This window comes from Belonocnema kinseyi, chromosome 7 (assembly GCF_010883055.1).
Source record: "Belonocnema kinseyi isolate 2016_QV_RU_SX_M_011 chromosome 7, B_treatae_v1, whole genome shotgun sequence".
Classification (NCBI taxonomy): Eukaryota; Metazoa; Arthropoda; class Insecta; order Hymenoptera; family Cynipidae; genus Belonocnema; species Belonocnema kinseyi.
This window is the reverse complement of record NC_046663.1, coordinates 76,407,262-76,422,579: the sequence shown is the minus strand read 5'-3', so window position 1 is coordinate 76,422,579 and position 15,318 is coordinate 76,407,262. Positions and strand designations below refer to the sequence as shown.

The 15,318-nt window shown below is 34.2% G+C and overlaps 1 protein-coding gene across 1 annotated transcript; it reads left to right on the top strand.

The window, feature by feature from the left end:
• Positions 1-1,255: 1,255 nt before the first annotated feature.
• On the top strand, positions 1,256-2,308 carry LOC117176516 (arginine/serine-rich coiled-coil protein 2-like). The gene has a single exon (XM_033366770.1). The coding sequence runs from the start codon at positions 1,256-1,258 to the stop codon at positions 2,306-2,308; it is 1,053 nt and encodes a 350-aa protein (XP_033222661.1).
• The last annotated feature ends 13,010 nt before the right edge of the window (positions 2,309-15,318 follow it).

The following is a 15,318-nucleotide window of genomic DNA, read 5'->3' as shown; positions in this document are numbered from 1 at the left end:
ATACAATAATATTATCAGTTCCGTTAAAAAAACATATTTTATAGAAAATCAATTTAATTCTTGAAAATCACAATGGCCTAAGTTTTCAAGCCACGCCGCTTAGCCATGATTTTTGTTAAATATTCCATAATGTAAGTTAGCCATGGGGTTTAGTTGTTAGTGAATGCGTTAGTGCTTTACGTAAGTTAGGTTCGAATCTCGCCGCAGCTATTCCGATTTTTCATAGTGATTAAGCATGGGATTATGTATTAAGTGAATAAATTAAGTATATAATAATAAAAATAATAATTGTACGCGTTTTTTGTATTTAATTCCTCCTTCTGAAGGCTAAATCGTTTGGTGAAGTGAGCTATTTTTCATATAGTCGTTTGAGATTATCATATGCATCGTATGGAAACTTAAAGCAATGTTTTCGCTCTTTCAAATAAAATGTATGAATATCGTTTTAATTTCACTTGTTAACTTTGATATAGTGAATTTCAAATTCTCGTAAGTTTTATAAGAGTTAATGAAACATCCTTTCCATTTGTCCTTTATGGGTCTCAAATTTTAAAACATTATATTTAATATACTTGTTTAGATTGATTAATATAAAAAGTAGTGAAATTTGGATTATAATTTGTTTTTAAATAAGGATTTCAACGATCAGCTAAAGTATTTTTTTCGATATTTCGCTCCCAACGTAGAACGAAAATACGTTTTTCAGAGATAAAGAATTATACTTTTCGTTTACACTTTAAAACGCAACTGATGTTTTTCTGCGTTTTTTGTTATTACAAGTGGATTTCTATCAATTCTAATCTGTTTTATTTTCTAAAACCAAATTGAAATATTTGGATCTGAAGCCAGTCTGGATCAGGTCTGAGCTTATCTAGCCCGTCGAATATGGAAGGTCTGGTCACAGGATATTTAAAACGGTAGAAAATAAGAAATTCACTCTATAAAACAAGACTTTTTTCTTATACCCTCACAGTCAGGTCTCATCTAGGTTTGGCGCTCATCAGCTATACGAGATCAACAATTATGCTACGTCGTCTCGTCCTCTAGATCAAATGTAGTAACGCTAGTTGCTCGACTCTTAACCACAGATATTTCAAAGCCATTGCTTTTACCCGCTCTCTCCAGGGGTCTCCCGGTCCGTACTCTCCTACTTCCTTATTACGCTTTTCTGTGCGACTCTGACCACGCGCGTAAATTTTTATATTTGATTTTGTTCAATAATTAAAGTGTTTATCGCGCTCCCATTGTCTCTAGCATGGGTCGCGATTCGGTTAAACGTGTCCATTCCGCAGACCGTCGCTCGAAGAGGTCTCGCGGCCACGATCCACAAAAATATTCAGTTGTGAAGTCTTATAGGAAAAGAACGCGAGCTGAACGCTCCTTGCTTAGTAGACATCGATCGAGATCCCGTGAAGCACGGAAATATCCGGGCAACGAGATTGGCGGCGAACGTAGTCCGAGAGGCTCGTCACGTCATGGTTGCCACTGTCCCACCAAGATATACCAAAAGTCGAGGGAACATCGCTCGAGAAAATCTAGATACGACAAGCATGGCGGTGAACGACACACGAGAGGTGCGCAACGTCATAGTCGTCATCGTTCCCGTACATCTCTAAGGGAGCGGCCACGCCGCTATTCAACGTACTCGTCCTACAACGCATCGTCCTCATCATCTTACACATCGGGCAAAACATCTCAGGGAAGAGGTGGATCCTTGCTCAATACCCGAGCAAGGAAACACAACCAGGCTCATAGTCGACGTGAACGTTGCTCATATAGCTTCACATCTGAGGAACGTGAACGCAGCCAATCGCAAAGTGCGCCGCCCGAGATTATGGATAGAAAAGAGGGCGACACTGCCCTGCCCCCTGAAGCAATGAATCTTTTAGCTGGAGTAAAGACTGTCGTTTCAGGTCCGCAGATACACACGTCTTTAGCTGAGATGTGGACAAAGATTCTAAAATCAGGGCTGCTAAAAGAAGAGAGGAAAGAGCTCCAGGAAAAATATCCGACCACAGTAAACTGCCCGATGCTACAAGCCCCGATTCTTAACCTAGAAGTTAAGTCAATAGACAGTATGGCAATGAAAAAGGACAACTATCAAGTGAGTGCACAGCCACAGCTGAGCACTGGTGTGGAAGCAATCGGTCTTTGTCTCACCGAAATTCTGAAGAAAGAGAAGGAATTAACTGATGAGCCTTCTTTAAATCTTTCTCACCTACTCAGATTGTTGGGTGACTCTGGCAGACTCCTCACTCATATGCATTATAGGATGTCCTGTACAAAGCCTATTTTGATAATCGAATGAAGAAAAGAGATTTATTTTAAATCTTAAAGCCTTAAACAAATTTATTGAACCTCCCCACTTTAAACTTGAAGACAGGAAAACCGTATCTAGAGTGCTTTCCAAAAAATTACTTCTTGGCAACAATAGATTTAAAGGATGCATACCTCACGATCCCAGTAGCAAGGTCGTTTAGAAAATATTTGAGGTTTACGTTTGAAGGATCAACTTACGAGTTTACGTGTGTTCCTTTTGGTTTATGTACGGCTCCATTAGTTTTTACCAAACTCCTAAAGCCTGTAGCACACTATTTAAGATCACGGTCGTTTCTCTCAATGATCTATCTGGATGATTTTCTTTTAATCGGTAAATCTAGGGACGAGTGTGCGAGAAACGTAGAAAAAACTTGTTGTACGTTACAGAAATTAGGTTTCATCGTGAATAAAGAAAAAAGTGTACTTGTGCTGCGCAAAAAAGTAAAATTCATAGGTTTCGTTTGGAGCACGGAACAAATGCCGACGGAATTAACCCCTGAGAAAAAACAAAGAATTACATCATGGGCCCTAGATTTTATAAATATATCATCATGCAGAATTAGAAAAATGGCTCAGTTTGTAGGAACCCTAGTAGCAGCTTGCCCAGCAGTTATGTACGGACCTTTGTATACAAAAAATCTAGAGAGGGAAAAATTTGTAGCGCTAAAGAAAAATAACGGGAATTTTGATAAAAAGATGCGCATTTTCTAAGGTCTACTGCCAGACATTCAATGGTGGATTAAGACCATTTCAGCAGCTAATAATTCCATCAGTAAATTAAATTACGAAACTGAAATTTTTCGGATGCTTCCTTATCCGTGTGGGGTGCAGCCTGTAACGGTGGGACGGCCCATGGCTGGTGGGATGAGCAACAGCAGAAGTCACACATAAATTACTTGGAACTTCTTGCTGCCTTTTATGGCCTGAAGTGTTTTGCCCAAGACTTGAAATTCTGCCAAATACTTCTGAGAATCGATAACATTACTGCAATCTCTTACATTAATAGAATGGGCAGTGTTCAATTTCCTAAGTTAAGCTCACTTTGTAAAGAGATTTTGCAGTAGTGTGAAAAGAAGACCATTTTGCTCTTCACGTCATATAATCAATCGCGCGAGAACGTAATAGCTGATAAAGAATCTCACAAAGTACCTACCGAAACGGAATGGGAATTAGCACCTTGGGCCTTCAATAAAATTCAATCTGTTTTAATGACATTGAAATAGATTTATTTTCCTCAAATAGTAACACAAAATGCCCTAAATTCGTATCCTGGAAAAAGGACCCGGAGGCACATGCAATAGATGCTCTCACGATTAGATGGACAAATCAAAAATTTTATGCATTTCCAACATTCTTAATGATTCTGAAAACCCTTCAAAAAATCATCTCGGATGAAGCTGAAGGATAGTAGTAGTGCCGCTTTGGCCAGCGCAACCGTGGTTCCCATTACATAAGTCCCTATTGGTAGAAACTCCCATTTATATAGTACCAGATACTAAATTATTATCATGCTCTTTTAGAGAGGACCATCCACTGTCACAGAAACTTACTCTGGTGGCAGGGAAGCTGTCGGGGAGGCCTTCGCCCAACAAGGAGTGCCAAAAGATTCTCTGCCGGTGATACTTGCATCATTGACCAAGAACACGTACCGGCAATATGAAAAAACCCCTACGCTTATGGTGGGAGTATGGCGAAAATAATAATGTATCAACCTTGAATCCTACCATCCCGGAGGTGTTAAATTTCCTAACCAAAGAACTAAGCAGGATGAAATCCTATGGAACACTGAATACTTACCGCTTTGCGATAGCTTTAGGAATATTATATGATATAGGTAAGTATTCTACGATCAAGCGTTTCTGTAAAGCCTTCTCGACTATTAAACCTCCTAGGCCGAAGTATAATGATATCTGGGATCCAGATCGATTGTTAAATTATTTTTCGGGTTTCTGGCCGAATTCAAATCTTTCATCAGAAGAGATGTCTGAAAAATTAGTGACACTTCTCGCGCTAGCAATCGCCCAACGAATTCAAACCCTTTCTAAGATTCAGATCCAGAATTTTGAAATCACCAAAGAGGCAATAAAAATATTTATACCTGATAGAATAAAAACATCAGCGATAGGGAAAGAACAAACACTGTTACACTTACCATTATTTAACGACAACCCGAAGCTTTGTGTCGCGAAACTAGTTAAAGATTATTTATAAAAGACTAAAGCCTTAAGGCCTAAAGATGAAAGGGCCCTTCTTCTAACATTTAAAAAACCTCACAACGCGGCGACAACCCAAACAATTAGCCGTTGGTTGAAGCAAACCTTAAAAGGAAGTGGTATCGATACATCTACTTATACCGGCTATAGCACGAGACATGCGTCTACTTCCGCGGCGCATCGTAAGGGCCTTAGCATTGATCAGTGCTTAATTGCGTATCCTAGACATAAAAGATTATATTTTCTGACTTACGAATAATAAATAACTTTGTATCGCATATATTCTGCTTTATATGTCTACATTTGATCTAGAGGACGAGACGGCGTAGCATAATTATACGATTAAACGAACTTACCTTGAGTGAAGTTCAATCGGGATTATGCTAGTACGTCTCGTCCGAATAAAAAAAGCAATGGCTTTGAAATATCTGTGGTTAAGAGTCGAGCAACTAGCGTTTCTACATTTGATCTATTCGGACGAGACGTACTAGCATAATCCCGATTGAACTTCACTTAAGGTAAGTTCGTTTAATCGTATAAATATAAGTTCGTTTCGGAATACCCGACCTGGCTCAGACCTACATACTTCTAACCATTAAGCCAACATCAAAAATTGTAAATTCGGTCTGAAAGGTCTGGTCCGGCCCAGATCCGCCAGAGTGCTCACCTGAGTGACAACCGCAGATTCCGCGCTCTCCGCGCTACTTATGTTACACATAATTGCTGCACGGCGTCAATTCTCGAAAGGGCTATAGAAGAGAGGGCTATTGAAGGGTTTCACTGTATGTTGAAAAAGTTACAGGGTGCCTGTAATAAAAATTTCCGAACTAAAGACGCTTATAGTAAAAAATGATATTTTTTTAAGTCATTCCCGGATGACGTCACAACTTACAATACATGTTACGTAATGACTTTGAGCTCTTGAAACACTGCTACGTTTTGTCGATCAAGTATCACAAACTGTCAGTTACACAATAACTCACGGATGACCAGTCCATAACTAACGGCTAACCAGCCCATATCTAGCGTCTGGCCAGACGGTCTGACATGGAGCTAGCCAGAAAGAACATTATACTTTTGACGAAGCCTAGGCCTGACAATCTGGTTAGCGCCATGTCTGGAAACCTGACTGTCTGGTTTAGGACAGGTTAGTTCCAGAAAATTTTTCCACGTGGGTTTTACCGAGTAGAATATGAAATTTCGAAAATATTATAACAATATTCAGAGTCGTGGACGTAAAAATCCTTTAACCCGTTAACGCCGAAAATGCCTCTTTGGGTACACTATTATTTCTGCTATTATAACTCATGCAATTCAAGGTATAAAAAATTGAGAGACACATATTTTTGAAGCTTAAGAACTCTTCTTTTCGGTGGTGGGCATGAAAATGTGATCAAATATTGACAATTATGGAGAAACATTGTTTAAACAAGAAAACACGATTTTTTCTAATTTTTTTTATAAAATCGAGTTTTCCAAATGGTTTTCAGAGTGCAATCTACTCGGAACCTCAATAATTTGTGAAATAAATGCCTACGCTTTCAGAATTTTTCCAGGAAGTTAAAATTTTTTTTTTTGATTTTTCAATTTGTCAATTTTTGGAAATTTTAAAAATTGCTCCAAAAATTCTAAAAGAATTCTGGTGAATTTTCTGTTCAATTCTCACAACTTTTTATTTCTGAACATTCTTGCTATAAGCTCATGGTTCCTAAGAACAAAATTCACAAAAGTGATGATTCTTGATCATGTAAATTTTCAATGGTGACATTTGAGAATTTTTTTCTTGAGAACCATGAGCTCATAGCAAAAGTTATCAGGAATAAAAAGTTGTTAGAATCAAACAAGAAATTCACCTGAATTTTTTTAGAATTTTTGGAGTAATTTTTTAATTTTTCAAAAATTGACAAATTGCAAAACCAAAAAATAATGTAAAACTTTCTGGAAAAATTCTCACGTATTCTTGGAGTGATTCTAAGAACTTTTTCTACTATTGTACTTTCCCGAAAAGATCATACTTTTTGAGAAAAAATTCATTAATGTCTTCGCAAAAATGTTGTCATTAACGAGCCATTTTGAACACACTGAGATAAAAAATTGATATCGAAACCAATGATTCTGAAAGCTCAGGCATTTATTTCACCGCTTGTTGAGGTTTCAAGTAGATTGCACACTGGAAACCATTTGTAAAACTCGATTTCATAAAAAAATTATAAAAAATTGTTTTTTTTTTGTTTAAACTCTATTTTTCCATAATTAATAACATTTTATCACATTTTCATGCCCTCCATAGAAAAGAAGAAATCTTAAGCTTAAAAACTGTGTATCTCTCAATTTTTTATACCTTGAATTGCATGAGTTATAATTGCAGAAAGAGTGGTGCACCCAAAGGGGTACTCTCGGCGTTAAAAGGTTAAAGTAAATAAAAAAAATTTTACGTTTCATTTTCCATTATATCCACATTGTTAATTTTATTCTTATTTTATTGCCAATAAATGCAAAAGTGTCACCGAACTCGATAACACAAAAATTAAAATTGGATTTTTTACAGTGATTTTGTTTTAGTTAGATCCTAAAATAACAGTACTTACGAGTAACATCAAAACTTCGGGGACACATTTTAAAACAAAATTAAGTACTTTCATATCTCCAATATTGATCTTTATTGATAATCTTTTGATTTATAGCCTTAATGAAAGTGGTTCGCAAAAGCATAAATAATTGAACAAATTTTGGTCTCCTTAATTTATCCATCTTTCTGTGCGAATTTGTATTTGCTTTATGTCACGAAGTGGCAATTTGAGCTATATTTTAATTTCTTATTTCTGAACAAAAAAGCACAATTTTTATAAGGTTCTGGTATTATTTTTAATATTCTATTAAATCGTGAAAATATATTTAACATCCTGGATTCGAATTTTACAACTTTTTAGTAAGGATCCTTAAGGACTAAAATATCCGAACCAATCCGCGTTAAATATTAGAAATCCAAATTTTGAGAAGATGCGTGATTGAAAGAAAGAACAATAGAGTTTTAAGGATTTATATTAATTATTTTAAACAATTCATAATAAATTAATCATTAGTATACGTTATTAAAAGAGCTCCTTGTAAATGCAGAATTCATATATCTAGAAGCATCATTTAGTTGATGAGTCTAGTATTTAAAAGTTTGTTAACGGTAGGATTGAACTTTCAATAAAACAATGTACATGTTAGTGTGTCAAAATTGTAATTTTCATTTCTGCAAAACAATTTCTAAAACTTATATACATATACATTTTTTCACTAACTATTGAAAGAATTAGTTAATGTTAAGGTTAGAATGAAGAATTACATAATTTTAAGGGAAAATATCGTAAATGCTTCATAAAATTAAACAAATATGATTCAGATATGTTTTTGTTGTATAATAGTCTTACTCATAAATACCCGTGTGAAAAAATGTCGGGGCAATCTGGTTATAGGTCTGGCCCAGGTCTGGATTTATCTAGACTCTCTAGTATGGAAGATTTTATATGGCTCAGATTGGACGCCAGTCTGGCTCAAGTTTGACCTAATCTAGACCGTCTAGGCTGGAAGGTCTGTTCTGGCACAGATATGGCACTGGTCAGCTAGCCAAGAAAGAAAAAAATCATAACTTCCATCACCAAATTTTTTTTGATATATTTTGAAAACGATACAGGGTGTCTGAAATGATGGAAAATAAGAAATTCAAACTATGAAAACACGACTTTCTTTCTTATCAACTTTGAGAATCTGGTATGGCTCAGGCCTGGCGCAGATCAGCGAGCCAAGAAAAAAAAATCTTAAGTTCCATCACCAAATTTTTTTGGATATATTTTGAAAAAGTTACAGGGTGTCTAAAATAATGGAAAATAAGAAATTCAAACTATGAGAACGCTACTTTATTTCTTATCATCTTGACAATATGGTCTGGTTCAGGCCTGGCGCTCATCAGCAAGCCAAGCAAAAATCTAAGTTCGATACAGTAAATTTTTCCTTACATTTAAAAAAGTTACAAAGCCTATAATGAAATTTTTCAAACTAAAAAAGTTCATAGTGACATTTTTGTATAAAAATCTTCAAAATAATAAAGTTTTCCCATGTAATAAGTATCAGAAACATGGACTATATGATTCTTAACGATAAAGCATCAATCGGTCAGTCATTAAGTAGTGGCTGACGAGCCAATAACTCGCGGCTGACCAGTTCATAACTAGCGGCTGACCAGCCTATGTCTAGCGACTGACTAGCCCCTGTATAGCGGCTGACCATACGGTTTGGCCTGGTGCTAGCCAGAAAAAACGTTCCACTTTTGGTCAGACCCAGGACAGACCATCTGGTCAGCTCCAGGGCTGGAAAATTGCATATGTTATATTTAGAGTATAACTGAATTTCCAAATTGAACTAATTTGCATTGAATCTTTTAGAGTTGAATAAATTAATTTGAAAAGTATTTAAAGTGTATAGATTTGAAACTTCAAGAATATTTAAGTAAACTATTGCAAAGTAGCAGTATTTTAAGATATTGAAAAAAAATTATTATTACATATGAAGAAAATCTTTTTCTACAAAACTTACAATCCTTGCACCTTTCTTTGAGGCATTTCCACGTATGTCTCTGCTATTGCGTTTTAACACCATAAAGGGCTAAAAAAACTGGATTGTTTTTTTTGAGAGCACAGAAAAATGCTAATGTTAAATTTGTTGCAGGTCAAATTTCATTGGTCTCCCAATAAGCATTTGAAACAATTTTCAAGTCTTAAATGTATTCCTCTGAACGTAGGTGCACACCTGGGCATCTAGGGGAAAGTATCATTTGAAGACAGAATTTTGGCTCAATGTCGAGAGTTGTGGAGTGTTGAACCGTGCTGTCAGACACCTGAACATCTTTCAAAGCAACTATTTGCATTGCGGTTTAAAACTAAATGATTGTTAATAAATCTATCCAAATCCAAATGTTAGGTTAGCCATGGCCGTCGATATTTAAACTAAAGCCGGGATGTGTAGAAATAGTCATGACCGTCTACATATACAATTAGGTATTTTCACTTGAACCACCAGCTAACTCAATTTTTTTTAATAGAGAAAATCTAGAGGAAATTTCTTCGAACGAACAGGCATCAATTAAGATGCAGACGGTCACGACTTAGTTTTTACATCCCGGCTTTGTTGGTTTGAATGTCATGTAGGTTTTGACTAACCTAAGATTTGGATATTATATCACGCCAAGTACAACTTTTGTTCCAAGACACTAATAGTCACTGTTAAATGGGAGAAAATTAAAAGTTAGGTAATTATTATTATAACTTACCTGCTTATCAGCATCTATTTCACCTAAATAACGCCCAATAAAATCATCTTGACAGGTTACTAACAGTTTGTAGATGGCACCTCACGTTGCTCTAGATGAGAAAAAACAGTGTCTAAATGATGCTTTTCCTCGAGATTTCCCGACTGAACCTGTGTAGCTCAAATTTGTTGCAACTCATTTGAACACCGGTTTCGGTGTACAATGGAGGATCGGCGATTTTCTGTGAGTCTGAGGAAAAAAGTGGTTATTTTTTGCCAAATGTTATACCTGAAATCCGTGTGCGGATTCTTGTAGAACCTATGTAAAACTTTATCATCTTGTAGCATTTTCCATCCACCTAAATTCGGGCTAATATTTGTAACGTATATTAGGACAATATATAGCCTTATTGTCCACAAATCAGCCGCCCTATTTATTTTTAACTTGATTATTGCAAAAATAGTTGGCGTTAAAGAAAAGAAGACGTTGGATTCTTATTTTTTCTAAAAAAACAAATAAACGAATTTTAACCTGTGGTCTTCTACATTTTTTTAAGAACTACATTAATTCACATAATTTTTTCCCTATCAGATAATATGTTCTTTGCAATCAACCAAATACATCTTTATGCTACATTCGACGATTGTTTGCACTTAGAGAGGGTCCAGGTCCCATTTTGTAAACATATAATCTTTCGTTTTACATACCAGGACTACACGAATGCGCCGTCCGATTGCGTATTATAACAGTTGTTCTAGAATTTGAGTTCTAAAAACATCGTTTGTTTAGAGCACATTTTTCAGGAAAAGAATCGTCTTTTAATATAAAAAAGAATTTGTAAAATAACTTTTACTTACCGCGCACCAGGTGTCACACGCCCCTCTGATAAATACATTAACCTGCAAGACATATTTTTATTAATACAGTTACTATTTATCAAATTTTTTAGAGTTTGATCATTTAAAGTTCCACACAAATTCCATATAATTAAAATATTTTTTTTATTGTATATGGCTGTCTGCCATATGTACTATTTTTTAGTTATAATGAGCGATGGTACTGCGACCAGCACTACATCTCTTGGAATTATGCTCATTAGGATGGTCCAAAAATCGACGGTCGGAAAAATTACATTTACGTTTCTAACTTTAAGCTTAGCTTGCACAGTTTTTTCCTTTTTTGTCATTAATTGTTTTTATCAAATAAGTTTAATGTTTTAAACATTTAAAAACTAATTTTCAATAGTCGTGAAAGAGAGGTAGAAAAATATAGTTTTTTATAATTATATTTTGTCTCTTTCTATGAAATATCTACGCTACTCAGATATTACTAATCCCTTACATATACAAAATTTGTATTTGCTGAAACAATTTTGTTTCGTTTAAACAACTGTATTCTAAGACAAGTGTTTGTAATTAATGTTTTTCTGTAATTATTGTGGTAAATTTTCATTCTTAATAGCATTATTTTAGTTGACACTATCAATCATCATCTAATTGTCTGAATAATTTATTAAAATTAATGGTACATTTATACGGAAATTCAATGAAAAAATCGTACTTCGTTCCAAATGTGGTTCCGTGTGCCTTAACTTTAAAATGTATATTGATTTATACAACTTTTTTATCAACATCATGGGAAATTTAAAACAAATCGGTCAAAAAACCTTATTTACAGCTTTTAAGAAAATAATACTCATTAGTTAGCGCGGGGTTATGAAGAAAAAATTTAAAGAAATAATTTCAAAAATCATTTGAAAAATGTGTGTAATATTTAAATATTATGCGGTAAGCGAAACATTTAACCAAATTTAAAAATAAAATCAGATTTTTGTGTTACATTTCCATGAAAAGATACAACTAATTTTGAAGGGATGGGGTTAACTTTGCACGTAGCAACTTTGCACGAGTCTAAGTGTGGACGACGAGGCGACGGCCAAATGGTTAACTGTGCACGACAAAATGTCGTTGTGTAATCTTCTTTTCAATTCTAAACTGCTCTTTTATGTCCACTTCCCCAAATATCGTGCCAAAATAGGGAAAACCAAGTTTTTATTACACTTATTCGTATTACAGTACCGAAGTTTAATATTATCATACGAGTATTTAAAACACGAATACGATAAAGTAGTATTCTAAATACAAAATATTATGAATTTCCATTTCAAGAATTAACACTATAAAAAAATTATATTCTTTGTACTGAGTTTTCGAAAAATAATTTGAATAAGAAAAATAGTCAATATTAGAATCTCAAAAATGTAGTTTAGAAATTCATATTGTCAATATGAAGTTGACAGAAACCTAAGGTCCGTTCATTCAGCGCAGCCACCAAAGAAAATTAAAAAATGGAATAGGCCATATTTTCTTGCTTTGTTTTGGTTAATTTTATGCGAAAGAAATTTTTTTCTCTTTAAGCTTTGGAGGAAAGGGTGACGGTGCTAGCAGGACGTCCACTCAGCGCCGCCTTTTACGATATACTCACTAAAAATTATTATGATGAGATGAACGATTAGTAGAGATTTTTTTGCTTTTTTTTGCTCTCGAATGACATATATTAGGTTTTCGAAAAAACGGAATGATGAGTAGAATATAGTATTTACTGTTACTATGTATTGTTTTTATAATTGTGTTTTGAGAATGTTCCAGATTGGCAATAGGAATGTGAAGCCGAGGCACGGCTTAGAAGCCTTACCCCCAAGTCCTTGAAGTAATGCGAAAAGCGGTTCCGAGGGCATGGGTTGGCGGAAGAAGGGGTTTTAGTCAGTAAGAATCTGACACTACCCATACTAAGATTTTCTTACACGCTGTAGACAATTGATATTATGGGTGTCTTATGCAAGATTTCCCCTTCTATAAAAAACCTCTCGTGACCAAAAACGTTTTGAAAGTTGAAAAATCCTATAAAGGACACTTGGAGTCATTGTCCACGGGTTTTCAAGTATCTTTCATTTTGGATCATTTTTGTTCAAGTATTTTTTTCGAATAATTAAATCATCACTAAGGCTCTGGAGACATTTTTTCCTATTTTGTATTGTTTTAACACCACAGCTGAATAATGGTTTTCACATAAAATGTTTCCCTTAAAAATAAGATATTATGGCATCTGAATAACGTAGTCATTGATAATAAGAGGCAAGGTGAACCAAAATAAAAAATATAAAGTTTTCTACTTCTTTTTAAGAAAAAGTTTAAAGTAAATAATGAAGAATGTTTTAATTAGTTGTAAGTGCTTGAAACAAACCTCAGTCTTCCTATAAATGAATAATTCTCCACCTAAACGTAAAAAAATACTTTTTATTGTGTAAGTAGGAAAATGAAATCATACATACCAATATAAATTATTTGAAGAATCTGTAATTAGATTAAAAATTCCCAAAAATATTGCACTTGTGGAATCAAAATAATTAATGACAAAACAGATAAAAACAGAGCACACATGCGTCAATTTTGGGCAAAATTGTCAATTTAAGTTTTTCTCGAGCATTTTTAAAGGCTTGATAAGGGGTTTAAAATTCAAATTGATTCAGCTAACATTTTTCGTTCAAGACTTCGCAACAAATTTTTATAATCTCCAGTAAATAAAGTTCCAACACAGAAACATGAATCTCATTTATATGAAAACAAACGTTTTTTTCATGTTCAAATTATGGGATCTTTAAAAAATTTTGAGCACATCTTAAAACTAAGCGATATTGCTTAAATATGGAGAAAATTATTTTCCCGTTATTCGAAATTTTGGGATAAAAACCCACACTGACAAAAAATATTTGACTACATAATTGGACATAATTTACTTTTTCTTATTCTAGTTATTAAGACTAATTTATTTTAAATAAATTTTATAATTGAAGTTACTTACGACATGATACGTTTACAACTAAGCTAGATGAATGTTCTTGTCTGCATTTTGTTAAATAATACAATTTTTTATAGATGATTACTTACTTAGTAGTAAAACGGTGAAGGCCGATTTTGCCATCATCTTGAATGCTGAATTCGAAGACAAGATTGAGCTATCTAAATTTTTTCTAAAAATGAAAACTATTGATACAATGATGATTTTCCAAAAAATGAATACTTGGATAATGGTGACATTCGTTTTTTACACTTTTTGTTTGGACTTAAAACTTTGTTTAAGTTCACGTTCTCAAGTAAATCCGAATTTTCAGACAATTCGTCGCTCTTTTTGGCCTCCTTTTATTTGATTATCAATAATATCTATATTTTCATAAAATATGTCGGGTTGTACATAGAAGGGGGGTGGGGTCGAGAAAATTCTGCAGCTGTCCTCGTGCAGGCGGGGATAAAAAGTGCTGAAAACTGACACAACAAATGTTTTAGGAGAAAAACATGATATAACAATTTTAGGTGTATGTAAAAAACTTCCTGCAAGTCCTACAGATAAACGCGGTGTCTTGATGCCTTTTTGCCTCAAAGTGAGGCAAAAAAAGGTCTGCTGACAAATTAACGCTTAGAAACGTTTTTGAAAATGACTAACATTTTTTTCTTTTTAAATTGGAGCTAATAAAATTCTGTGTGCCATGGTCATGACCAAATTCAAACGTATATATACATTTTTTTTATGTCATGAAAAACAAAAAAAAAGAAAAGTTCAGAACAGTACCGCTTTTTAAGAAATACTTGGATTCAATCCGAAAAACTTAGAATTAATAAGAAACTATCTAGGAAACTTGGCTGATAAACAAAAACCGTTTTTCAAATAAATTTACAAAATATAATACTTAATTTTCTATGAACAAATCTGATAAAAAATTATACAGCGTAGGTGTTAATGATGAAATAAATCAAGTTTTTTATAACTAAAATTACCAAAAATTAAATGAAAATGTCAGTTACTTGTCCGATTTAGCAATTTAATAATTATAGTAATTATTTACATCAATTTTTATTATTAAATTATATTGTTTTATTATCATTCTATTCGTTATTAATCGTTACGGGCTGTCAACCGATAATTATGAACAATTTTTTAAGCCAACTCAATTGACAAATTCATTTTTCGGCGTTGTTCAATTCAAGATTCGACATTTTCTAAAAATAGCAAACTTTTATTTACACAGATACAGTTAGTATTTCACGCCTGCATCAATGCATGAAGTTTTAATTCTTGATTGCAATATAATGGACTCCCTCATTGTCCCCGTCGGTTATCACCCGAAGAGGTACATGAAGCTAAGAATGAATACATTAAAATATTTAAAGAAAACAATACTAGAGCAAAATCAGTTGTAATCCGACAAATACTGTTTCAATGAATTACTATTTATTTTGCCTTGATATATATAGGGGCGGGGACAACTTTGCACGTGCCCAACTGTGCACGTTGATGGCCGGGCGGATAATTACGGACCTAGTTCGTCAGAGCGATAACTGTGCACGTGTCATCTGTGCACGTATACAGTTAGCTAAGCACCATCTGGTTTCTCAGTGAGAATGGAGACTTCTGTACTATAATAAAAAATTAACTCAG